This window comes from Scomber scombrus, chromosome 10, assembly GCF_963691925.1.
Source record: "Scomber scombrus chromosome 10, fScoSco1.1, whole genome shotgun sequence".
Classification (NCBI taxonomy): domain Eukaryota; kingdom Metazoa; phylum Chordata; class Actinopteri; order Scombriformes; family Scombridae; genus Scomber; species Scomber scombrus.
This window is the reverse complement of record NC_084979.1, coordinates 10211285-10239191: the sequence shown is the minus strand read 5'-3', so window position 1 is coordinate 10239191 and position 27907 is coordinate 10211285. Positions and strand designations below refer to the sequence as shown.

Below are 27907 nucleotides of genomic sequence, written 5' to 3'. Positions count from 1 at the left end.
TGTCAGACTATATTCAATATCTACAATGTACGCGATGTTAGAAAGAAGAGGGGAAAATTTTAGTTAGTAAGACAAGTAATAACAGACACATATAGGTAAGAAAATAGTGGAGGGGACGGACAGACAACACACTCATTCTTCTCTTACTGTCTGCTGGATAGAAAAGGAAGACAGAAGGAGACACAGAAGGAGAAAGAGAGAGGGAAGTGTATAGTATGTGCACTCTGACACACACTCATACTCACATAGCGTGTAGCTGGCTGAGGAAAATGAAAGAATATGAAGAAAATTAAAGGAGATGTGAGGCGAATATGCATGAATAAAATGGTGACAAGTAAACACCCACATAATGGTATGCACGCACAAACATCTCAGATCAATTCAAAGTGCTTTGCTGGCATGAAGGCTGAGAAACATTTCTGCAGACGCATCAGAAGTTCAAATAAGTGAAATGCAAACTATCACAACTGAAAACACTTCAGGAGATAACTCGTCATCATCAGCAACGCAAAATCTGAGCTCAAAAGTAAGATCAAAGATCAAAATGGTCTGGAACACACAAGCAAATTGAGATGTAAACTCACCTTGTTGTAGTAGTGGATGTGAACTGTGTGCCAGTTGCCGTCACTGACGCCGCCAGGCAGGAAGGGACTCACCTGAGTGGAAGATTCACCTGCAGGCGGATGGATGAAGTTTGTGTCAGAGCATGAGCAGGTAATAATTCTATAAGGTTCATAACAATTATATTCTTAATCTCTGTAATTATAACTCCACCATTTACTTGACTTTTTGTTGTTTTTACATGTCTCACTCACACTTTATATAAAAAACATTATACATACTGTGAGGACCCTGATTGACAGCATTCACTCCTTAAGATAACAAGTATGTACAATATGTATATAAGTGCTTTGACAGAAATTAACCTGGGACTTAATCTAGACTGTAAGGGTACAAATATAATTAGACCCTAATTTGGCTTTGATTGCGGCAATGGCCGAATTAGCAGAAATACACACACACACACACACACACACACACACACAGATGCAGTACCTGTGGAATATTTAAGCACCACTTGTCCTTCTTGGATCTCCAAGGCGATGAAGTCGTGTTTCTCGTTGAAGCGTCCGTTATAGAAGAGAAGACCGCTGCTCTCCAGGGTAGCAAAACTACAAAATGCAAAAACACACACATGTCCATAATAAGTTTATTGATGTAAATACTGTGTATTTACATTTTTGCGTAAAATTTGTGAAAAATTTACAAATAATTCCAGTAATTTTGTATGACACATCAATATATTTTCAGATTCTTAACTCTTGGCTGGGTTAATGCAGCATTTGATTGATTCAAACAGTAAAACAAAACGGACTCCTCTAAACCTCCTCATAGAGGCTAAGCGAAAGAGAACAAAGGTCTTCAAACTGTATATCAGTTAACCCTCGTGCCTCTTCAAAAAATTGCACTCATGTCTTTAAAGGACAAAAATAATGGAAGGAATGCAAAAAAGAAAAAGAGAAAAAAAAGCCACCATGTCCCTTGAGGGGCTCAGTACAAAAATGTCTGCGTCAAAACCTTTCCATAAAAATATTACATATGAAAACAATTTCCACTTTCACTGAGTTAAATCTTTTAACTTCTGCCACAACCAAATATTCATTCATTTTCAGAATGTTAACCCTTTAAATTTTTTTTTTTGAGGAAGAGAGAGAGGGAGGGGGGTTGTGACCTTCAATGGCATATAATCTCTTTCTCTCACCCAAACACTCACATACATACACACAAACACACACACACACAACTCTTTGACATCCATATCAACACACGCATCTTTTTGGCTGCTGCATTGGCCTGCAGTGCTCCATAATACAGTAGCAATGCCCCTAGTGATAACCAGGAAAATAGTACATATTGGTCCCATAGGGAAGAAAATAGCTCAATCTGGTGGAAAATAGTAAAAACTACAAATTCGAAGCCTGGGCTCTAGATTGAAAGCCTGATATAATAGAATGCTTAATTTTATGCTTTAATGGCCACAGGATCAAAATTTATGGTTTGAATGAGGTAATTTCTGTCCATAGAAATTTTAGTGTCTGCACACAAACACACCACTGTCTGACATCCATATCAACACACATCACTTTAATTGTAATACTCTGTATATGCCCCATAATACAGCAGTAATGACCTTGGTGGAAACAAATAGCATGTATTTGTCCCATAGGGCAAATGTGAGAAAATGACTCAAACTGGTGGATAAGAGTAAAAACCTCAATTTTGAAGTCAGGGCTCTAGAGCCTGCTATAATAAGCTGTAATGGTTGTGGGATAAATAATATATATATAGTAATAGGATCCAAATGTCTTTACACTGTTTATTATAAACATATTACAGGAGCTGAGGTTGACCTTCCAAAATAAAACATAACAATAAAAAAAATTAAAAATGAAAAAATAAAATAAAAATTCATGTCGTATGCATTAACAAAGACAAAATGATTGGGGGAAAAAAAGTGAAAATGAAAAAGCTAAAAATGTCTAAAATGAGGCACAGTGACAAACCATATTACTCCAGCCTTCCACTGCCTCCAGCTGCTCATTTATACAGTAGTCTGTATTCTATAGCAAGACCAGGGGGACGCACTGATGCCAAGGGTGCCATGCTAACACAGCCTGATCAAAAGACTGTTTGATACTACAGCACAGATGACAAATCTACTCTCCTGGCAACAAGATACGTTACAATTCCCACTGCAGTAAATGTCCACTTTAAAAAGTACTTACATCTGGTTTAGAAATTTAAAATATATATAAAAATATATATTATAATAAAAATATATTAAAATGTAAATTCTCCTTCCAGGCTTGTCTCCTTTCAGGAACATTTAAAGGCATCAAAACTGAATTCAACCCTACTATTGAGTAGGTCACTAGATGCCAGAGGTCAGGGTCAGCTATAGCAGGCCTGGAGCTGAGAGCTTTAAATGTCTTGCTCTGTGCTTTATAAACTCCTGGCTTAAGCTCATGTCTTTGAACAACAGTATTCCTACTTTGCATTGAATTAGATACCTGAATTATAAATCCATTCATTAAACATCCACCAAAGATTGTTGTGAATGTAACAATAGCTGCATTTTTGTGTGTGGAAATGTACCATGAAAAAAGAGCATGTTATGTAAATATACTAATGTTATGTAATATATGTTATCTGAGAATGTGGTCAAAAATAAACACAGGGTTATTCAATAGCGGACACATGTCTTGTTTGCATGGCTCTGCTATAGTTTCCAGCAGGACTGGGTCATCCTATCTTGAGCTGATGTATGCAGATCCAACCTCTTCAAGCTGACAGAAATAGCTGAAAAGTAGAGTAACCTGAGCTTAAGCAGTGTAGAGACTGAGAGTGAAGTCACTGAACTGTAAACACAGAGAAGCTGAAGGAGTAAATAATAATAGCAAATGTTATATGCCCAATGTGTCTGATTCTTTTGTGTTATGTAATTGTGATGTTACATAAATGTCTTATGTGTTGTATAAATATATTATTTGAAGTCAAAGAACTACATGTGAACAAACAGTGAAACAAACAAACAAACACATTATATTTAATATATGTGATATCTGTTTTTCCTGAGGGCAATGAACTTCATGAAGTCTTATCAAGCTTTAACATTAGAGCTGAGACGCTAATGACAATTTCAAACAGAGCTGCAGCACCCTCATACACACTCTTCCCAGCTATATTACAAACCCTACAATCTTGCTGTAACAGCCATAGAGAACGGAGCCATATTTAACCATTATATTTCTCAACTCGAGTTACTAACTAAAAACCTCAGAAGCAGCTTTGAGGTGCATGATTACATTTTTTGCAGTGGAAAAATCAAATGCTTTGGGAGAAATTGAGTGACATGAATAATGATTAAGGCCTGCTCAGCCCTGATGTGGAAATCAGGCCAAGGAGTGTGGCTAGCAGCCAACAGGATGCGAAATGAAACACTGACGTCAGGGGAGGAAGGCTGACAGAGTAATGTGTATCTCTACAGTTGAACACTTTGGAGTGAGTCACCATCAGACAACATAAAAATAAATTTATCCTGCAACAGGGATGGGAATAGGATCGATACTTTAAACAACATGTATCTGATTGTCTTGTGATGCCCCCAAGCAAGGCATTACATTTCTAGTTGATCCAGTAGATACAGATTGACCTACAAAGCTCCCAGATGTAAATACTGTATGTTTGACTGAAGGTGATGCTGGAAAAACTCCAGGGAATATCTGTTTAACAACAGATATTGTGTTTCCTTTAGGTAAAACTACATCACTTCTCCCAACATTTGTCTATATTACTCTTCCAGAAGAGAAATCCTACAATTCTACCACAAAACCTTTTAAATACTCAGTAGATGAGCCTCTCTTCAAAACAAACCCATCACTTCAAACTTGATTCCTTGACTCACCATCACTACTTAAGTGACGGTCACAAATCAATGGGACTTATACCATGTAGTGCCTTTACACGCCAATGATGCACAGAAGCTCATTTGGCAGGAATACCATGGCCAAAAGGTCTCATAGAAACCACTCTATGGTGGCCACATCAACCTAGCAACAACCCCATGGGCAACGTCACCTTAGCAACTACCATTAGTCGACATCACCCATGGCAACCATCCTGCCTGACCACTCTTAAGGACCACTTCAGATCTCCCATGGACAACCACTCAGTATGTCACGAGGCGAAGGAGCGGCAGAGATATGATGGTGGTGTGTAAGGGAGACAAAGAAGCTAAAGTAAGTGATGACCGGCAACTGACCTCTGCAGTAACATTCATAATACATTAATGACCAGGTATAAAAACCACAAAGTAAAACCAAACACAACAACCTTAGAGACTGCATGTAAAGCAAATCTGGTCTCACTCATCTGCCCTTACAGAGTCTATGTTGTTCAGTGCTCTCTAGACACAATTTGGGGAATTTAAATTGAGGTGCAAAAAGAGCATAACTTTGGTTTAGACATCCTCACAATGCTTAAAAGACCTGGCAAAAGATCTAAGAGTGAGCCTGATTTAAAGTGTCAAAATTGTCCTTTTCTGCTACACTGATAAATTTGGCATTTGAACTTAGATTAATGCTAACTCTAACTCAAAGCCTCTTTTTTTGACTGGATGGTTAACTGGAAGACTTTTAGAGAAACCGTGAGGTCACCAGAAACCAACCTTTGCTGAAAGAGGCAAAAGACTGAGAGAAGAGAGTGTAGGAGTGACAAGTTTCAAGATAAGAAGAGTGGAAAGAGCAAGAGCAAAGGAGATTTTACTGAAACCAGTAAATTGACAAATGAAAGAAGAGAGACAGGAAAAATCACACTCCTCATTGAAGAGCGAGATGGAGGCAGCAGTGAAAGAAACCATGAATAATAGGATCGATCTCTGAGAAGGAGATGAAATAAATAGATTAAAGCAAAGGGGAGAGAGACTCTGTAAGAGGGAGAGAACTGAGAATCAAAGAGGTGTGGTTATGGATCTGTGAGGGAAACTAGATGAAAAAGGATGGGAGCTAAAAGAAATGAAGGAACGAAGTGAAGAAAAAGAGCAAAGGTCAAAAGAAAAAAAAGGAATATAGCAAACTTAGAAATGTTAAGAAGAGAAGCAGAGACAAGTTGTAAAAAAGTTTCCATTCACTACATCTACTCACGTCAATGAGATGGAGAGATGAAATCTCTGTCTGAGGCCCCGGAACATGGCGAAGGACTTGGGTGGGAAGGACCGCGCAGTGACAGTGCAGTATGGTCGCTCGTAGCCCCCTGCAGGACACTCGCAGCGGAAACCCCCGCCTGAAAGATCCCGACACGTCCCACCATTACGACACACTCCCGGCACACACCTGCCCTGCCGTCGATCAAACTCACATCGGTCACCTGAGGGGTAAAAATAAAACAAATCATTAAGTTAACTTCTATACCTCTATAGGAATTGCAACAATAATGATGTAAAAAAATACAATCACATTTTCATAATAGCAGACATTTAACTGTTACACAGGAAAGCCCAAATTGTCACAATCACTTAATCAGTTATTTACAAGACTGAGCAGACAAAAAAACCCCAAAAAACAACACAACTTATTTAGAATGCAACAGTTTACATATAGATATGAACATTTAGAGTCATTTAAAGGCGTCTTTTACTGTATAAACAAAAGGTCTGAGGTTAAAAAAGGCAGATTTTCCAATCAGTATTTGGACAGTTTTGCTATTTTGGTCCTTAATTCACAGAGACTTCGGGCAATTAATTTTCATAGCTCTGACCTCAATGCACTCATTGGCAAGTCCATCAAAACAAACACATGCGGTGCAGCCAAGCAAACCCAAACCCACAGAGCCTTGTTTTGAATTCTAGTCCAGATCCCATAGATTATATGCTGAATTCAAATGATGGTTGAGACAAAATATTGCTTTGATTTTAATACGTTACTCATTAAGTTATAAGCATGACAGAGAAGAGACACAAGAAGTGGATACTGAATATGTAATAGACAGTGTCACTGACAGGGTGGTAAAGATGCGAAAAAATCATTTTCTTTCCCTAGCACGTGATTTGAGCAATATTTTATCGCTGGTAAAATTCTTTTCTTGAGCAAGGTATTACATTTCCACCATCTCTAACATTGTCTACTCAGAAAACACTGCTACTGCCAAACTATAACAACAAACATGAACCTGGGTCAAAGTACATCTGCTGTTGCACAAAACTGACTCCCCTAACTCTCATCTCTCCATATGGTGAATGTTGCAGCTCAAATTAATAAAGGCTCAAACTGTTCCCTAAACCAACCAACAGAGTTTATTTGATAAGAACTTTAAGAACAAACACACCAGAAATAATGCATAGTCAAAACTGTGTATTGTCTCCAAAACATTAAAGCAACTGGTAGGTTTAGGTTAGCATTAGGTAGCTAGGAAAAATATGAGTAAAGTAAAAGTAGCATAATTGACTGTATAAAAATAATGGACGTAGTGACCGTGACATCACCCATTTGTTCATGGACTTGTGGTTGACATCATTTTTACCATCACCATCTTGGATATTTGGAGCCAGAAGTGATCATATTTGGATGCGTGGTTGGAGCTGACCCTGACGCTAGCTGCTAGCTGCTAGCTGCATTTAAGACCTATGGTTAACTTTGATAATGCTACTGCTGTTTACTGATTTACTATTTTTTTTCGACTTCTATACAATTAAACTTATTTTTGGAGCTCTCTGCTAGCCATTAGAAAGAATGCAGGTTTAAGGCACTTCCGCTTTACTTTTGGGATCACGAACTATGCACTTGGGTAGCACATTGCTTGCTTGCTTGATTGCTAACATACTTCATGAGAAAGCTTGGCAACTGCTGGGATAGCTTTTTGACTGCTCATGTTAGCTTGACAAAAATTGACAAAATTGTTACATTGTTAGGTTCAAAACTGTTGGGTTAGCTTGAACTTTTTAGTTAAATTTTTAGTTGCTGAAGTCAGCTTAGCTTGAAGCTGTGATGTGGTATGAAGGCGAGACATATGTTATAAAATCCAAAATCTGTGAATCAATGAGCATATCTCATGTAGTTATCGCATCGTTTCAGTTATTTTGATGTGGAAGTTTACAGAAATGCAATCAGCTAGGTCCTTCAGCATGTTTTCTGTCGGTGTTGAAGGACGTTATTTAAGGTAAGGATCTTGAAATTGCCATATTCTATAAGGCAGTAGCACTTACACCATTTTACTCCATGCCAACAGACTGTATTTCTTTTCTATCAGGCAGTCAACTGCATTCACTAGATGCTTTGGATGCAAATTAGCTCTTGATTAGACTGTGGGAGCAGCGGGTGCTGATTGATCCTGAGGAGCAGGAGTGAGAGCAACTGTTACAGAGGACTCACCATTACAATCAAACAGGCAGTTCCCATATATCAAATGAACACAAAAAAACAACAAAATTAGAGTTGTAAGATTTGACCCGACAGCAATATGATAAGCAGTGTAAAGTATTTTAAATCATGTTCGCTAGAGAGAAGGGGAAAAAAGTATTTTTCTGTCGACTGAGATTCTGTTGGTTTAGAAGTGTGGGGGAAACAAAAAGGCAACACAAACAAAACTGCATACGAGAACAAACTGAGATTTTGCTGCCAGTCAAACAAGCGCCAGTCTGAAGAGTCTCAAGAGGCTGAAACTCCCACGTAACACACACACACACACACACACACACACACACACACACACACACACACACACACACACACACACACACACACACACAAATCGACACATATACACAAAATCAACCACATAAAATGGCATATTGGTGTACATGTTCACTCTTTTTTTTTTCACCTTTCCTTGAGCGTATTTGGACACACACATTGTCTGACATTTAGCAGCTGCACACAAAAACACCCGCACCCGGTGCCCTCCACATAAACAGAGCAGACAGGGTTTGAAACTAGCCTTAAGACAGATGGCTCCTTAAGGACCCACTTTAGAACCTGCTGACGGCCGCAAACTCACACTGAAGCACACACACACACGCACACACAAGATAATAAACAAACCAAAATGCATACTCATTACTAGTGGACACAATACAGATTTTTTTTCTTTATCAAACAAAGACATAACACAAAAACAATTCTCTCATATTTCTATCTTCTCTCTCTCTCTATGTCTCTCTCTCTCTCTCTCTCTCTCTCTCTCTCTCTCTCTCTCTCTCTCTATCTCTCTCACACACAAAAAAAACACAAAAACACAAACACACACATGGATCATTGCCCCTGCCCTCGAGGCTGTCAGGTTTTATCTTGTAGCTGTCTCTGTTGGCACTTTGTTTGCGCAGCTTTTATATGCCAAAGTACCCACTGGCGGAGTCCTCACATCTCAGCAGTCACACACACATCGACACACACACGCACATGAACACAGATGACGTACTGCAGTTGTAAGTCAATAGAAGCCTTCACCTTTCCTCATGATCGTATGTATACAAATATAATCTGACACACACAGGACACGGACGCACACTGACAATCTTTCACACGCAGTCAAAACACAAACACACACACACCTCAGGGCAAGCCATGACCACACACACAAACAAATGCCATGCAGACAAAGACACACTCATGGAAAGGCTGCCAATGTGTGCACACGCACACACACAGTGATGTTTGACACACACTCTGATACTGACTATCTGTGGCACGTACAACACAAACCGAGCTGCACAGTGTGATGTATAAAGTGGAAAAACATCTAGAGCTTGTACGAGAATCAAGGGTATAAACTGCTTGAAATGACCCTCCATCTGTCTTTTCCTTCATCTCTTCATCATCCATCTATCCTCCTCCCTCCTCCGTGTGACGATTACAATCTGCTAAAACTGAAAGCACTCAACTTTGAAGACAGTGAGCAAAGGAAGCTTTTATTACACTCCTGACTCTGACCTTGAATGCTTTCAAAACACATTCTGCACTCACAAACAAGTCCATGCTTTAAATCTCATATGATTACTTATCTGTCCAATGACCCTCCACCCATGTTTCTTTACTCTAAATCTCTTCTCCCTCATGTCATCTAAATTTTAATTTCTCCACCCATTATTCGCTCCCTTGATCACTCGGTTTATCAGTTTGTCCATCCTACTCTTCACCACTCCATTTTCCCACTCCACTTCCCTCCTCTACCCGCTGGGCAGTTGATATCTGCCAGCTTTAGCTGACAAGCATACTCTCCCAAACCACCAAATCACCCCTGAGGACACACGCATACACACACATAAGCACACACACGCTCACACCCGGCTCAGCTAACAATAACCCAAGGACATTCAAATTATCACATCTGTCTGTCCTTGTTTAGCTCTCTCTCATCGTCTCCTTCTCCCATTAAACATATACTTATATGTAAGTGCACACAACAGGGAACCAATTAAATAGGGAAACACACATGCACACACACACACACACACACTCGTACGCTCTTACAAACATATATGCACTCTAACACAGCACAATTTCCATGCCTTTGTCTGGTGGACCCATTCACCCGTACAGACCTTCTCATTAATATTAAAATAAATAAATAGGTATTAATACTCATGAATAATGCGTCTGGTGAGACTTGAACACGCAGACATACAGACACACACGCACACACCTATGAATACGCACACATCGACTGGTTCATTATGCACTCCCAGTTGTGCACAGGTTGAAAGACTGGCACGAAATAAATTGACAGCAGGAAACAGATAGAAAAACAAAAAACATTCATATGCATGCACACAATCCGTGTGAGAAATAAAAGCTGCAGCAAAAACCTAATGCATGCAGACACACCCACAAACAACACACACACACACACACACACACACACACACACACACAAACGCTCACACTCTAATTAGAAGAAGTACAGCAGAGAAGACGTGACTCAATGATACTGTTTTTATTCTCGTGGTTTGCCCAGACAGTGTGAGGGCGTCCACTTCACTGAGGCACTTCAACAGTGATAGGAAGCACACGCAAACACACACACACACACACACACACACACACACACACACACACACACACACACAGATAAACAAAGTGGGACAAAGCGTTGCTTTTAGTGTGTGATTCCTCATTCTGCACAGCGTTCAGACTCACATGGACACAAAGGTCAAGCGATTACTAAACAAATACTGTGTGTCTGATAGCAAGGCAGCTCTTAAAGATTCCACTTACACACACACACACACACACACACACACACACACACACACGCACACACATGCACACACCCAGACATGCAAGATACCATTAAATGCATACACACAGTCGAACAAAGGAGCACACACACCAAGGCACAAACACAATCCATTATGCACAAATACTACTGATGGAAAACAACAAAGAAATATTGCTGAAGTACTTAAGTTGAATACAATTTTGAGGAACTTTTACTTGCAAATTGTCTTTTTTTGCAACTTTATACTTCTGTTCCACTACATTTCAGAGATAAATATATATACTTACACATTTACAACTCTAGCTACTAGTTACTTTTCAGATTTGACACAAAACAAATAAAAAAACAATCAGTTTGTAAAATAAGTTTCATAGTTTAACATCCAACTAAGCTTGCAATTTTAATTAATCATTAAGTCTATGAAAATATATGAAAAATAGTGACAAACCCCAAGTTCCCGACAGTGTCCAAACATCTAAAAAAAATACTCAATTTACAAAGATAAAAACAGAGAAATACAGCAAATCCTCCACATTTGAGAAGCTGTAACCAGTGAATATTTGGTATTTTTATTATAGAAGTGACTCAAATAAGTAATTATTTCACAAAAGGATCTTTATTAATTGCCTATCAACCGAATAATAGTTCAAACTATCATTTCTTATCATATCAGCACTCGTTAAAATAAGCCGTGTTTCAACCACTTTCCAGGCTGCGTACATGTTGATGCATCAGTAATAATAATTCAACCATTTGTGTACCATGACTGTTTCAAAAAGTAAGTTTTGCATAATTTACCTTGTGACATTGCTGCTTTTATTTAAATAAAAAATCCAACACATTCACAAAGACATGTCGACTCATACACACCATGCTACACAAACTTAAAAACACTTTTGAAGTCTGCAAACTTCTTAGCTGCTCATATCTTGCCTTTACTGTTTAAAAGCACAGCTCTATTTTCATTCAGCTCCTTTATTTTTTGTCCTCCACTCCCTCCATCCTCCTCCTCTAGCTTCTTGTTCCTTCCTTCCTTTTCCATCTTCTCTCCACCTTAACATCTCTAAATATAAAATACTCCATGCTTTGCTCTTCCTTTCTCCTTCCTGTCTTCATCTTTCTCTTCATATGTTGCCATTTCTTTTTTTTCTCTCCTTTCCATCCTCTCTTCTTCCTCTATGCCTGTATTAATGTATTCACACCACCCCTTCATTCACGAGGATGTTTTATTCATCAAAGCCGGTATTCTTCAACCACCCCCAGGCATCTTAGATTGCTCCGCCCTACCTCCCACCCCATCACCCCCCCTTCCACCTCCACCCTAACACATGGTACGTCCCTAGAGGCCAATACACTCCCAGTTGCTTCCCTCTACTCCTTCCTCTTGTCTCTCTCTTGCTACCTTTTTTTTTTGCTCTTTTTTTTCTCTTCCTTGTACACCCCCTCAAGAAAAGACGCCTTCAAGGATTCTACAGATTTTGAGTTGTGGGTGGATGTGTAATGAGTCAGAAATCTCTTAATTTATTGAATTTGTGATGTTTTATCCTCAATTAATTTTACACAATTTAAACCATATCCTAAAAGGTCTCTTCCATGGGCTGTTTTTAATTACTGAGTCTATGATAGGAGGAAAAACCAACTCATGTACAGGAAGTGTTTTTTGGGTTTAAAAAAAAAAAAAAATTCTGGTTTACTTGGAATAAACTGACAAGACATTTTCAGTTGGCACAAAAAGAAACAAAGCAAAGATCACCACACACAGAAAGTGTAGTGAGTAACAGAAGACTTCACCTTCCCACCTGCTGCGTTTAGCTGACAGGTGACTGCTGGGAAGAGAAGTGCAACAACACCACTTAAAAAAGACTGCTATGGATTACTCATTTGAAATAAAAACAAACCAACTTTTACTAATAAAGCATTTTAAAAACAATCTATAGACAATATTTACATGTTTGATTCCAGAGTAAATTAGAGCTCTAGATCTTTTGAGTGTCATGCAGTAAAAACACTTTTATTTTCATTTGTTCTAGTTAACTTTTAGTTTTACACTTTTTACACTTCCTTCTCCACACAAATAGTCTCTCCTCTTCCTTCACTGACGTTAGCTTTACGCTCCTCCACCGTCAGGTGTTATTTTTCTTGATTATTTGCTTGTCCCTGCCGCCCTGCTTGTACTTTTCACCTCCATCTTCTTCCATATGTTTCCTTTTTCTTCTTTGTTTTCTCTCTCTCCACTCCTCTAACACAGCTCTCTTTTTATGGTTTTTCGCTGTCATTTCCTCTTTCTAGAGGTCTCTTTAAACCTCATCTTCAGGTTCCTTTTGTTTTGGCCCTGGGTTTTTTATTTCTGTCTCTCTTTGACATATGCTCCCTATTTTCGCCTACTTTCTTTTTTTGCTTTTCAGTTTCCTTTCTTTAAACCTGTTTCAGTTTCGCTGTATTTCCCTTCCATACAAGCCTCTACAAGCCCCATCTGCCTCTCAAACCTGTCTCCTTTTTCAATGTCCTCCTTCTCTTCCTTCCTTGCCATTTCTTTGCGCTTTTTTCCTTTTCAGTACCCTCATTTCCACTTTCATCAGCCGTGGCCTTCATCACAATCCTCTCTTGCCTGTTTTTTTTGGCCTTTTTCAAAAGATCGAGCCCTAGATATTGATAACCCCCACCTCCCACACTTATTTTCGATTCTTTTTAGCTGTCTTTCTCCTCCCTCTAGCCTTTTCTTATTTATTCTTTTGTTCTCCTTACTTTCACTCCCTCCCGATCTCATTGTCTATTCCTCCTTTTGTACTACTCTTCTGTTTTCTCCCAAAATTGGAATGCCCAATACCCTTCTTGTTCAAGGTTGTATATATTCACTTTGTGTGTGTAAATGTCAATAAAGAAAGTGGATTTTACTGTATGTCAGTGATTGCAGAGCTAGGTCACTTCACAGATTCACAAAAAACACAGGTAGTCATGGAAAAGTATAATCTGATGATACATTTGTGAGTGCTGTCAGCAAATGTAAAGAGTCTAGACTAATGACAGGAGGGTCAACAATGCTGCCTAAAAACACAAGAAGGGTTTGATGGAGCCAACATTTTGGCAAATGGCTTAATTTGTTACAAGAGCTCTCCATGGTGCTGATCCCACAATGCACACCGGAGAGGACACAGACACTCCCAAACAGCATGGTAGACTATTGGAAAACAGCAGTGTACTAAATCAAGTCATCTTCAAGTCTCATCCTTCCTGATATTCATCTTACATACCTCTGTGCTCTCTGTGTAGACTGTTTAATTTAGTATATAACAAAACTGAGTATACCCCTGGTCAATATCACTAAAATGTTAAGTAATTACAAATCATCTCAGGTTAATACAATTTGAGTTCTTTTTAGACAATACCAAGAAGAATTAAGCCAATTCACTTGAAAAGCAGGATGTTGACTAATTAAACTATAATAAACTGTCCATATTTAATAACGAACAGCAACAAAAGTCAGCACATTCCTCATTGGTCTGGTAAGACTCCTTTCTTTCTTTTTTCAATATGCCCGTCTTCATTTCTGATGACAGATTCAATCCTCCTGCATGGATGATGCCAGTGAAGAGCAAATCTGTGGAGATGTACTGTCATTCTTCAAAGGTTATTGTTTTTAGCTGCTCTTTGCTGGAGGGTTTTATTGTTCTACTTTCCTCTTAGGTGATTTATTGGATTCAGGTCAGGGGAAACACTTTGTCAGGTCAGTTTTACTTTTTTTCTTCTTTTACAGTGTGTTTACAAACATGGTAAGGTTGAAAAATTCCTCTCCTGCCAACCTTTTTGAGACTGGGCGTCATCTTTTCATTCAGTATTTGGGTATGCAAACTTGCATTCTAGGTTTTCTTCTTGGATGTCATCTGTAGAGGTCGACCTCACACAATGTCCTTCACACTGTCTGCACTGAAACATCAATTTCCAAAGATAATCTCTGTGCCATGTCAGAAGCACCCTTTCTGTTTTTCAATGCAAGGTTGCGTAATTAGCAAAGTGTGTGTGTTATCATTTTTCGAGGACGGCCACTGTGCATTCTGCAGTATGGGTCCTCCTCTACCTCCTAACCACTGCTGCAGCTGTGTTTTAGCTTCTGTTCAACAGCCTACGGATAATCGTGTACCCTCTCCCATCTTTATGAAGTCTCCCAATCTGGTTTCTTACTTGTTCAAATATTTCCTCACCATGTGAAGCCTTGTTGCATTAAACACAACCCAGTCCAAAACTCAGAAAGTTGCAGTGTTCACAGGTTCTTTAATTACAATTTGTGTTAAGTGGAGGTAACAGGTGTACTCACTTTGCTTCCAGTGGTCAGAAGTGTTGTCACTTTTGCTGCACTGAGATTTGAGGCTGGTATTTTTAATGTAGTCTATCTAACCTGTTTGTTTTTGATTACAAATAAGATCAACTATCCTACACTTCGTAGGATTATACAATTTTGAGTCATTTAACATTTTAGTGAGGCACGTGGTCATACTCAGTTTTCTTATATATACTGTATTGCACTTAAACAATGACATCAGAGATTAAGAGAAAGTCAGACTATAGTTTATTGTGTATAAGGTCAGTCTTTCTTCTGACTGCTGCTTAAGTTCTTAAGTGTAAAGCCCAAATTTTTCATGGTCAACAATCCTTCTCTTATAAGAAGTATTAATGCTATGTGTGGTTTTGCCAACAAATTGAAGTATTGGTATTGCCAGAAATTAATGTGGTGAAAATGAATGAGAAGATCAGGAAAACATTTGTAATTGTGTAAACTTCCACTTGTATCCACAAGACAAAATACCTCAAAAGAAACTTGTACACTGTGATTAAAGACACAGTACTGACTTTTAATTCTTCACCTGACAACCACATCTTGCATAAACACCCCGAAAAGGCCTGGGGTGCTTTTACTAGTACAAGTTTATCTTCACCTTCCTCCCCCCCCCCTCCCCTGTGCTCTCCAACTTATCCCCTCGAAACTAATTTAGCCTATTTCCTTCCTCTCACACTGTTTAATGCATTTATCCCACTCAACTCAGCAAATCATGTCCCCTGCAGTGCATTTTTTCATATAACATGCACATTTCCAAATCATGTCTATTACATATTTAGATGTCTCTATTTCCTCCCAAAACTAATCCCAAAAATTAAGTGGTCTCATTGCTCTGGTTGCCTGCATCACTAACTGTTTTTTTATTTTTTATTATTACTCTCAACAAAGTTATTTATTCTCCTTACGTGTCCTACATGCTTGTTCTATCTCACACACACGCACACAGCCACCGCCAACACACTTAATTTCACAAAAGTAATTTAGCTACCTTGGTATCTCTTTTACTTACACACACACACACACACACACACACACACAAACACACATTCTATTAATGACCTCTAAAATTAATGTCACTGAGACGTCTGAATCCACCCTACACCCCCCCACACACACACACGACATCAGGGCTCATCTCCTTCCTCGTCTCCTACTCTCACTCTGAACCGTCAACTACTTTCATTCAGCTATTTTAAAAGTCTTTTTTCCTCCTATTTCCATCACATGGATGATATATCGTGATATAAAGACACCGTGCCACTTTTACACTTTGAAAAATTATCCTTACTCCAACTTTTACGACCTCTCTCATCTCTTTGTTCTCAAGTACTGTCACCGCCTCATCACTGCAGAGCTTGTCTCTGAAACTCGTTTCCTTTTTACTTCTCCCTGAATTTCTAACTTCCTATCTTCTTATCATGTCTTATCATTGCCAAAGTAATTGAGTATCCATTTGTCTTTCTATTGTTTCTCTGTGAATTACGCTAACTTTAAATTACTTCATTTTGTACACAGTAGAAATTGTTACAGTCGTATTATTTGCTGTCATGTTATGATAAATGCTGCAGTAATTAGCTGCGTCATTGTTCATTAATGAGTTTTTTATGATACATAGCATGAAATGGAAGGCGATTTATCATTTCCTTCATTTTGTCCTTAATTCTCAAAAACTAAGTGAAATAAAATGTAAATATGTCCATTGGTTGGAATGAGAAATACTTGTACTGTCAGAGAATACGAAGCTTCAAGAAAATCAATTCTCTTCACTCTCATGTGGGAATTGTAAATTGCTGAGTACACAATTAACTCAGATTAGCTTAACAATTAGCTCTGATTTCATGGCTCTGACATTGGGCATATGTTTAATATATCTAATAATTTTGCAAATAGATTTCAGTTCTGTCACCCCACAACTCCCCATCAGGAAGCTAAATTACTTTAACATCACCAGATGGACCAGTTCAGCTTTCTGAACCTTTGTGTTCCAGCATCCACTGAGTCTTGAGCTGGTGTTTTTGTAAAACAGTGAATCAGGTATGTAGGGGAGCGTAACTACTGCTGATTCTGCAGCTGTCCTGGGTGTTCATCTGCATATTTGTGCCAGCGGGATTAGTTTGCCTTATCTGATCGGCCTCATCATTAGAAAACCTTTTAGAGGAATGAACCAAGAGAAGATTTCACATCATCCTTCAGTCTAATTGTCATCTATTCTTTGGTATTTTTTAGTCAAAAAAGCTTGTTGGTTGACTGGTTATGAAACCAAGATTTAGTATTTAGAAGATGTTTCATTTAATATGTTTTGCATGTTATTTTGTTTTTTTAGAATATGCTAGTTTGTGTTTTAGTGTTACTATTGTTGTGGCAGCATGTCTGCTATATGTTGTCTACTGTGACTTTGTCACTAAACTATGCTAAAGGATAGATGATGTCCCTTATACTTTTATCTATTCAGTACTACTATTTGAAATATAGAAATCATAGTACTAAAACACTTTCTAAATAATTTAATTTCTCAATCTGTTTCTGCCTTTTCTCTCCTTCCCTGCAACTTTTAGTTTCGCATCCCTTCCCTACCTCCTCTATATTTTCCAACCTATCGTGCCAAACATAATCTGGTCTTTAAATTACGTTAAGTCTCACTCTTCCATCCCATCCCTCAAACTAATTCACTCTTCTTCTTTCTCTCTTTCTCTGGATTCATTCATTCTCTGTCTGTCTCTCCTCAACCAAACTAATTTAGTCTCGCAGCCCATCCTTCAATCTAACTTCAACCTGCTAGACTTCTTCCCTCTTTCGTTCTCGGTTGTTCATGGCTCTTCCAATTCTGTCTCTGACTTTCAAACCATTAACACCTTCTTGAAAAAGCTACCATCTTTGCAGTAACTAAGGCACTTGCATTCCTCACAAGACATCACCGTACCTACCTCAGGCTAATTTGCTGTATGTGTGTGCGTTATCTGTTTCCCTTCCCCTATCAGCTGGATTAAATGTCTCAGTTTAATGTGCATATCGGCTTTATCACATCCAAAACTAATCTCATCTCTGCCTTCCGCATTTCTTCTCTTTCTCTGTTTCTCAGCTTCCTTTTGTGTAAAATGCAGACCGCCAAGAGATTTCATTTCTACCTTTGTCCTCTCCTCAATGCTTTCCATTTTATCTTCTTACAAACTAATTTAGTCTGCATCCAAGTCTCTCTCGCAGTCTCTCTCATCTCCTCCTTGCATCTCTTGGCTCTACTTTGAGTTATCCATTATATTATATCTTCCTACCATTCGCATAACGTGAATCTCTTTATCACCTTGGAGTGTATTTTCCTTCGGTTTTTGAAGACGATTAGATATCCTCCTTTCCTGTCTCCTGTTATCTCCATCTTTAAGGTTTACTGTGTACTCGGAGCTTCTCTTTATCCCACTGAGCTTTTTTTTCTTCTTCTTTCTTCTTCTTGTTTTCAGGGTTAATGACTTAACACATTCCCATCAGCACTGCAAGCTTAGCATGTTTCAGAGAAGAGAAGTAAACGCTAGAGGTTAGAAATATTTAAATTTTTATGAATAAAAGAGTGCAGAGCTCCAACTGAGTTTAGTATTGTAGCAGCAGGGGGGTTTGGGACTGCAACTTTCATTCCTACATCTCATAAACTCTGAAACGATGTACTCTGGATATAGAGGAACAATAATCTTCTCCATACTATAGAAACTCTTTTTTTTATCACTGGTCCTAAAACAATCTACTAAACTACTTTACTTCTTAGTATTGTCAAATCTACAGTGTGAGGCAAACAAAAAAGCCCATCACTCACAAGCATGACAGCCTCAACCAGGCTTTACACTGCATCCAACTTTATGAGGCATGTTGTTGGTTATCAGAGGAAATCTAGTGACTTTCTTTGTGGCACAAAACCGAAACTTCCACAGTTTTTACAATTCCCCATGATGGAATAGGCGTATTCTTGCACAACAATACTGCAGTATAGAAAGACGTCTCCTTCTTTTAGATCACTACTGTGTTAAGAAAATGTTGGAGAAATCTGGATAACTACACCTTTATATCCCGAGGCCATCAGTTGAAAATGGCGTATGTGGTTCTCTCAGATGTTTCTTTACTACGCCATAGTAACAGCTGTTTTACCTATTCTAAACTTTAAAAAGTAGTTTTAGTTTAATACATATGTTAAAATGGCATGTAACGCCTCTGAGTTGACTTATTTTCATGTGAACTCTAGGCTAAAGCTGGGCTTTGAGTTTCCAGGTGAAGATTGGATGACCTCATCTGATGCGCTCCTTGCCGTTTCGCATTATTTTTCTTAAGACCACGTCTCTGGTGTTGGAACCGTATAGGTACCGTTTACCTTTCTACACAGCAGGGTTTAACCTCTTTCACAGTGTCAAGCCTCACTTAGCCTGGGGTTAAATGCAGGGTTTAGAGAGGGGGCTAGCCTGAGGTTATCTGCACTGCGACAGCCATTGTGCGTCTTTGTCTTACTGATGGAGGCAGTGAAGACGCTCAGTCATCCTTAAAGAGTCCATTTTCACACGGATGAAGCATTCCCCTGCTGTTGTTGAACTAGTAGAAAAAAACAGAATGGGACAGAACCTTTACAGTCTCTGGGACAAGTTGAGTCAATATCTTCTTTTATTTACTTCTTTAATCAGAGTGCTTCTCCTGATTTTAATTGATGTCATATGATTTAGTTATGAAGCTTCTATTTTATTTCTAATCTTGTCCAGTTTGACATATTCTAGCTCTGGTATTATCTACTATTATAAGCTCTCTATTATTATTATTATTATTATTATTATTATTATTATTATTATTATTATTATTATTATTATTATTATTATTATTATTATTATTATTATTATTATTATTATTATCATCAAATGCCACCAAATAACTAAGAATTAATTTGATCCAAATGTGCATATCTTCACTCTCATTCACATTTTGTGAATTATGGTGAATGAAACTATTTTTACATAAATCTTGCTAATGTGGCGCAAAACAATGAAAACAATTGTTCACAAATCGCATCTGAGTCAGTTCTGCTACTGTTATACACACAAAAAATACTTCCCACTCTACGGAAAAACAACGTTTCCAGTCTCTGTCAAAACCCCCGGCTCAGCTCCTGCCCTTAAGAGCAATCCATAGATTTTAAGGGAAAAGCAATTCAAAGTCACAAAGAGCGTACGAGGGGATGGATGAAGGTAGGTTGGATAGAAAAGTGAAAGAAAAAAAAGAATGAGTGAGAGAGCGAGCAGACTTGGTTGGAAGATGTCTGGAGATTTCTGTGTTGCAGAATCAATTCGTCCCTGTTTATTTGTTCTGCTTCTCCTCCTCCTCTTCTTCCTCCCGTAGCCCCGGGCGCTGACAAGGCACAGCAACACCCGACGCCTACGCAGGAAAAGCACAACACTGACTACCCAGAACCCATCTGATTTCCCTCGCTCTACCCCCTCACCTCTCATCTTCCAACCCCTTTCTCACTCATTGCTCACGGATGTCTCTTGCCCCATTTTTCCCCTGCAGCCCTTCTTCCATGTTATTCTCTCTGAATTCATACATCTCCCTCGTCTCTCATATTGCTGTCATACCCGTCTCCTCTCTGTCCTTTCCTTCATCTGTAATGCTGTTTTCTCTTTCCCTCTTCTGTCCCATCTTTCACTCTTTCCATCTCGTTTTTCACGTTCTTCCTTCTATTCTACCACTATTGCTCTTATTCTCTCGCCCCCTGTTATCAATTATATAGTTTCCCTGCTTTCATCTTGACTGTTTTATTTGTCTCCATCCATAAGGTCAATCCACACTGTGCGTTAACAACAATCTTGTAGGTTCACTGCATATTACACTGTGCTATATGGATCTAATAAAAACCTATGCATCTATGTCAAACTGTATGATATCAGGTTTAAGGCAAGTCAGAGTGTGCAATGAATCATAACCCATGTAAACAGAAATACAAATTCAAATGAGAAGCACTGTCCATCATTCAAGTTTTGACCATAGCTCTGACACAGCATTTTGTTTGTTTGATCTAAAAAAAAATAGCAAATAATTTACAAAAACTTACCATGTTGAAATGGCCATTGTATTCTGCATTATTTCAAGTTATAGTCTGATTAATTTTAGATGTGGTCAGCCATTGATGCAGCAGTATTTTGGCCTGAAGATCAAAGATTTCACCTTATCTCCTGGTGATTTATTTCCTCCTTCCCTTCAACATTCTGATTTGCTCTCCTAACTTTTCCTTTCTTTAACTTCTCTCCTCCTCTGTTTTCTTCTTAATCAGCCTCTTCTATAAGCCTCTTCTCTTTTGTGGAAAAATTGCCTTTATCGCTCAAGAAACACGCAGACACAAAAAGTGCTGGCAGTTTTAAAGTGGTGAAATCAAAATGCAATACATTTCAATCAGAGAGAACATACCCACACCACTGGGGTGAATGCTGTCTCTATGGCAAGTGAGGACACAGCCAAACCTATATACTTTTCCACAGAAGCAAAATATCTGTAGCCGACCGCAAAAATCAGTCAACAGGTTCCAAAGAGGAAAATGTTTCAAGGTACGAGTAGTCTAGGTGCCTATGGACCAAATATGCACTGTCCTCTGAGGTTGGTCTCGCTTATATCCTTTTATGGAGCAAAGATAGTAAACAGCATCTTTTTAATGCATCTTCACTATCAAACCATTCAAGCTTAGAACCGAGAGTAGGGATGTGCAGCAGATCCTCGATTGTTGAAGCTTATAAGCTCAAACGCCAGTCACCCTGCAGCAATATCCTGGTAAACTTGAATTAATACTTGCACTGTACAGTGTTTAGCTGCGTGTGCTTATCACAGTAACTGTTACATAATTTTAGGTCACAGATGTTAATGTTTAGGTTAACGTGGCGCATATATTTGCAGGAGCGGAAGAAATCTCACGCTACTGTTGATGACAAAGAAGCTGGGAAACGTTGAGTTTGTTAAATTGCTGCATCACATGTAGTTTTAAATGAAGAAATCTGATATTTTCTTTTAAGGGCACAACTTTCAGTGCAAAACAGGTCATGTAAAACTGGCTGTGTGGGTAGTTAATTTCAGAAGGGGCATTATAGGGACATCCATGAATCCATGCCACTGGTATAACGCTGTGTGTGGTGTAAATCCTGCCCTGGTACTATAGATATTAGATGTTGCAACCCAGTTGTCTTCTAAGACACGAGACCGTATAGAAAACATTTAATGATGAAAGTTACCTGTTAATTTTACTTTCGCATCTCTCTTCCCCCATTTGCTCTCTGTCTCTCCCCACTTCCATTTCTCCTTTGCACATTTCCTCCCTTTATCTCTCTCTCTCTGTCTGTCTCAGTGGGAGTCTGAAAAACACTCTGTCTCTCTCATGAAAGAAGTGTTGCTTCACTCCCCTAGCGCTCTTTTGATTCAAAATAAAAGGCAACGTGAAATATCCCCGAGACACACACACACACACACACACACACACACACACACACACACACACACACACACACACACACACACACACACACACACACACACACACATAGCATCAATCCTCTACTACATCAACTCAATGGCTTGTAGACTGAAGCGACTCAGCAGTTGGAAGAGGAAGAAAAGAGTGAGAGGAGGACAGGGAGAAAGTCTGAAATTGGGCTGGGATATTGGGAAAAGTAGGAAAGAATGAAACGTGTGTGCATGTGTATTTTAGAGAGGGAACAAATTAGTTTGGTGACAGTAAAAAATAGTGAGTTTCTTCTTTCTTTGGGTGGTACTGGGTAGTGTGTGTGTGTGTGTGTGTGTGTATGTTTGTGTGAGTTAAAAGACTAAATAACGGGTAGAAAGCTGAGGTGAAGCTCTCCCACGAGGCAGAACGTGTGTTTTCATGTTGTTACCTCAACATGACAAATGAGTGGAAACACATCAGATCAAAAAAGAAGAAGATATGAGACATGAACAAAGAAACACGCACATGCAGCTTAAGTTTGTCAGGTTAGAGTAACAGACTACACCAAAACACAGACATACACACACACACACACACACACACACACACACATACGCTCCATCGTATCCTTTTCCTTTCAAATGCTTTTTAACAAGCACCATCTATCATATCTGTGGCCACTCACTTTAAACCAGCCAACATACCGGGAAATCTATTCAATTGTCAGAAATGTGTTCATTTAGGCTTTTTCCCTTAAACATCCCAAAGGCATTACGAATGAATGTTAATCATGTAGCTCAACATCTAACTTGAAGCACTTTATTTAAAAGTTTTAAAGTTTCCAAAGACACCAAATATGTCTCAATTGGCACATAAAACTGCACAAAGATGACCCTATGTACTGTGAAATGTGAGATTTTATAGGAGCAGGTGGCAGTGTTGTGAGTCATTTGGGATATCTCATTTAACTTATTGTTTGATAATACTTAATAAAGTCTGATGTAAATATAATATTTTAACTGACATCCAGATTTGATTGAATTCCACATATTTGAGCATTTTGTGCTTGGGTTTCAAGCAATGTACTCAATGCAAATAGGAAATGGTAAAAGTTGGTTTTGTGTCTGTTTTTATGGATTTTACAGACAACATACAGTCAATTTGTTTTATAATGTATCATAGCATTATCTACAAATTTAAAGTTCTAAGTCTAATTCTAAAGTTCTTCATAGCTCCTGCAGAGGAATGATACTGCTACGATACTGTATACCACACTGCCCTGCAAGTGTCAAAAATAAGCTGGTGCACTGGAGACACCAACCGGTTAAACCAATATCATGTAGACAGCAACTGCAACACAAATAAAGATTATGTTGTGTGCTACAGGTAGCTAAGTAGAGTGATCAAGATCATGTCAGATGTAGGAGATTTCCAGTAAAGTGAACATTCACCTTTCCTCAATGTTAAAGCATTAATGGTAAGTGAATTTGCTTGAAATATCTCCAAAGATACTGAGATGGAATGAAGAATTTAAGCTGGGTTTCTTCTCAAATTGCTGAAGACACACATATGCACACACTTCAAAGCTTACCAGGAACCAACAAAATCTGCCACAAAAACACAACAACACGCACACACTCCCCTCCCCGCTCACCAGTGTAGTCTTCACGGCAGATGCATGTGTACCCTCCTTCTCTGCGGACGCACACCCCTCCGTTCAGACAGGGGTTAGAGTAACACAGGTTGATCTCTGTCTCACAGTAGTCGCCCGTGAAGCCCACTGGGCAGCGGCAGCGTAGGCCCGCGATGGGGTGGATTGGCCGAAAAAGGATGGAAGGCGAGGAGATGAAGGGGGCAGAGCTGTTGAAACGCAGCACGGATATGCACTTCATGTAGTTCTGGCACGGCTCGCGCAGACAAACGTTGTCATCGAACGGGAGGACCTGGAACGATGAGAGAGGAGAGAGAGGGAAGATATTGGTGAGTCATTGTGAGTGTTCTCTTTCAGAGTGATGAATTATTGATGTGTTCACCTGCAAACAGTAATTTACTTTCGTAGTTTACTATCTTTCATTGCTCAGCATCATAGACGACCTTCATGTCTGTAAGCATTCTTTCTGCAGAGCTGACATATGCAATAGGTTTATATGTAAGAGCGAACACCTGGCAGCATCTGTACACTTTCCAATGTAAAGCCAATCTTAATGTGTGACCTCATCTGTAAATGCAGGACCCTGAGAAGATCTGGCAAGCTGAGCACATCTGGTACCCACACCTGTTAATTATCTTTTAGAGAAAATGATGTTTAACTCTGTTACTCGAGTGTATGATGATACATGAGAGGCAAAGTTAGCTTATAATATACCCCCCAAAAAAAATCATGTTTCACCTTCTGAGAAACAGAGTCTGAGAAAACTAAACCAACCCCTATAAATCCACCTCAGTCATACCCCTCAGTTTCAATTAGATTTTCACCCTCTTACTGTTAGCCATATTCCACAGGAGAAAAGCTTTGGGTTGATAAAACATATGAAAATAAGAAGTAGCTTTCAAATAGTATAACTCTTGCAGTTAGATGGTGTTTTTATTTACCCTGGGTTTCGCTTCACAGGCTACAGAGGCTGCCATTCCCTCTCTGATTAGTAAAAGCTTGATTGTTGCAGCTGTATTTCCAATCCAGGGTGATCCATCCATTTAATTCTGGACCAACCCATGGCATAATAAGCTATCATTCAGAATATTTACTCATATTGAGTCATTCTTGAAAAAACACCTTCCTGCAGTCATGTTCTCTTTCTTTTTTGCCATGGTTTTTCTTTGTAAAACCATTTATTTTCCAGACAAGGATATTTACGTTTACAGTTTGATGTTGAGGTCATTGGATCAGATGTGCTGGCAAGATTGTGTCTTCCTTGATATGAAGAAGGTATAGTTTCAGTTTCAAGGTTGAATACACTCACCCTTAAACTATGTATCTCTTGACTCCCCTGTGCTCTCTCTCACCCCTTCATAAATCTTTCCTCCTTTGGGTTTCACTTGTTCCTTTTTATCGAAAAACATCTCTTTCCCTCATGCATGTTGAGAAATGCCCAGAGGGCGTGTAAGCATGTATGTAACTAATGTGCATGCTGTGTTCAGGTGTGGGTGATTTCATGCATGAAAACATATAGTGGCCATATCTGTGTATTGTGGCATAAAGCCATATGGCTGCTATGGCAAAGCATCTGGGTTAGATTACTGTATTATCAGTTGACTCAGTCAGGTGACTCACTTAAGATTTGTGTGTTTGCATAATGTTTTTCCTCCTATTCTTGTGCTATTACATGTGATCCTGATTTCTAGCTGCTGCATACATGCATGATTGTGTGGCACGTGACTTTTTTTCACTGAATTTTCATGTGAAAAATCTAAAAAATTGTGTTCACGTTCTGTGTGTACAAACCTCCACTTTCACCAAAAGAATCAGAAGCTTTAAACCATATTAGTATCTATAAATATTGAAGAAGAAGTCCATGACTTACATGTAAAGAGAAGGCCTACCAACAACAGAAAATCGCAAGATTGGAACTTGCCGTCAGTCCCAAAACAATAAACACTAAATAACAACACAATCCATATTTCATGATACAGTTTAAGATTAAAATGAATCTGTAATGTTTGTAAACCATGTAGTAGGCTGATGTTTTGAATCATGAAAATTAAGATTTTCCACATTTATTACAAAACTAGATGCATACATCAAATCCATACACAAACTCAGAACTTAAAACTAGGGATTTTCATGTTTGTTTTCATATTTGTGCGAACCAACCTCCATCTGTGTCAGTGACGTCAGCCTCGGCCTGTTTAGGTACAGCTGTTCCTCCAGGGCTTCAGAGGGGAAGAAGTGTCCACCTGGCAATGCAGCAGAGAAGCTCACGTTCAGAATTCCTCCCGGCGCCGAATCCGGCTGGATGTTGAAAATGAAAACGTCCTCGACGGGCACCGAGAGCACCGCCGACACGCCCTCCAGGAAGTGCCCCAGCAGCGGTGACAGGAAGTGTTCCTGGGACATGTTCTGCAGGCGGACGGTGACGCTGCTGCCCAACATGTCCTCAGTGATGATGAGGACGCGGAGGATGCACTGAGCTGAGATGCTGTGAATGCCGTCTGAAGAGGAGAAGGAGAGAGAGGGGAGGACAAAAGTTTAGAAACATGAACAAAAAAAGAGCGATTGAATCAAGAGAAGATACATTAAGAATAAAAGTGTACAGAGGAGGTGAAAGAGAAAAGCACAAGGGACATAAAGAAGGTTGGGGGAGGACAGAGAGTGACATAAAGGTGAGAAGAGTTGAAGGAGTAAAAAGAAAGAGATAGAAGAGGGGAGAATAAATGAACAAAAACGTACACATTGTACACATTCACATCTACATACAGGTTTTAACAAATATAAAAGAAACGTATCTCCCAAAGAAAAATCCAGGATTATTGTTGAAGCTGCTTTGTGTTTGACAAAGAAGATGAAATGTGTAATGGCAGCCTTTAAGTCTAAAAGAAGATTATGATTCTGAAGTGAACAAACTCAGACTGGAGGCTATTAACCTCCAGAAAAGAGTTTTTAATCTCATGTGTCAACTGTCAAAAATAATGTGCTATAACGTCATGTGCAGTTTAATTTGAATTGATTGAAACAGGAAGAGGAGCAAGTGTTTGAAGTAGCACCGGTAGTTTGGTGTTTGAGGCCAGATTCAGTTCTTTTTTACAAATTCTGTAAGATTTTATCTGCTGGGTATTTAATTTTCTGTTGGAGGTTTTGTTGTTCAAGCGAAACCCTACGACCCATAACATGATTTGAGCCTTGTGCATAAGCGTAAAGGTTGGCGAGCAGCTTAAACTGACATCCCAGTTGTTATATTGTCACTTGAGGTGGATGACTGCTATAACTGTCAAATTATTCATGTCCACAGCCAACCCAGTTTCCTACAAAATACTTCTATGTATTAAGAATTTGCTTTGCTAAATAGGTTTTTTGCAGGAAACGAAATTGCCTCCTGGATTCCTTTTTAGTGGGAGCAGGTGGATGGTGGGATGTAGAAGCAGGGTAAGGGATTTAAATATTTGGTGACTGGCCTGTATTCCTTGTGTGGTTAGTTTGAGGATGCTAAAACATTTGGTTAAAGATCCCCTCCAGCCATGTTTTAAGATATATAAAAATGCTTGGAATAATAATATCTATTTTATATTTCCTAATGATTCAAGTCTCTATTTTCAATATTAAACCAAGACCACAATCTTCCACACCTTAACCAAGTGTACTGAGCTGCCTAAACACTCTGACAGTCAGTGTTTCGCAGGTACATTCAGTATGTACATGGTTGCAT

At 39.0% G+C, this 27907-nt stretch overlaps 1 protein-coding gene across 1 annotated transcript in view; it reads right to left on the bottom strand.

The window, feature by feature from the left end:
* celsr3 (cadherin, EGF LAG seven-pass G-type receptor 3) overlaps positions 1-27907 on the bottom strand; it is a 104524-nt gene that overhangs the window by 52870 nt on the left and 23747 nt on the right. The window contains exons 2-7 of the mRNA XM_062427388.1: positions 26359-26696; positions 24202-24490; positions 5703-5925; positions 1057-1172; positions 585-673; positions 246-260 (exon numbers count right to left, since the gene is read on the bottom strand). Coding sequence (XP_062283372.1) covers positions 246-260; positions 585-673; positions 1057-1172; positions 5703-5925; positions 24202-24490; positions 26359-26696 — 1070 coding nt within the window. The remainder of the gene's footprint in view (positions 1-245; positions 261-584; positions 674-1056; positions 1173-5702; positions 5926-24201; positions 24491-26358; positions 26697-27907) is intronic.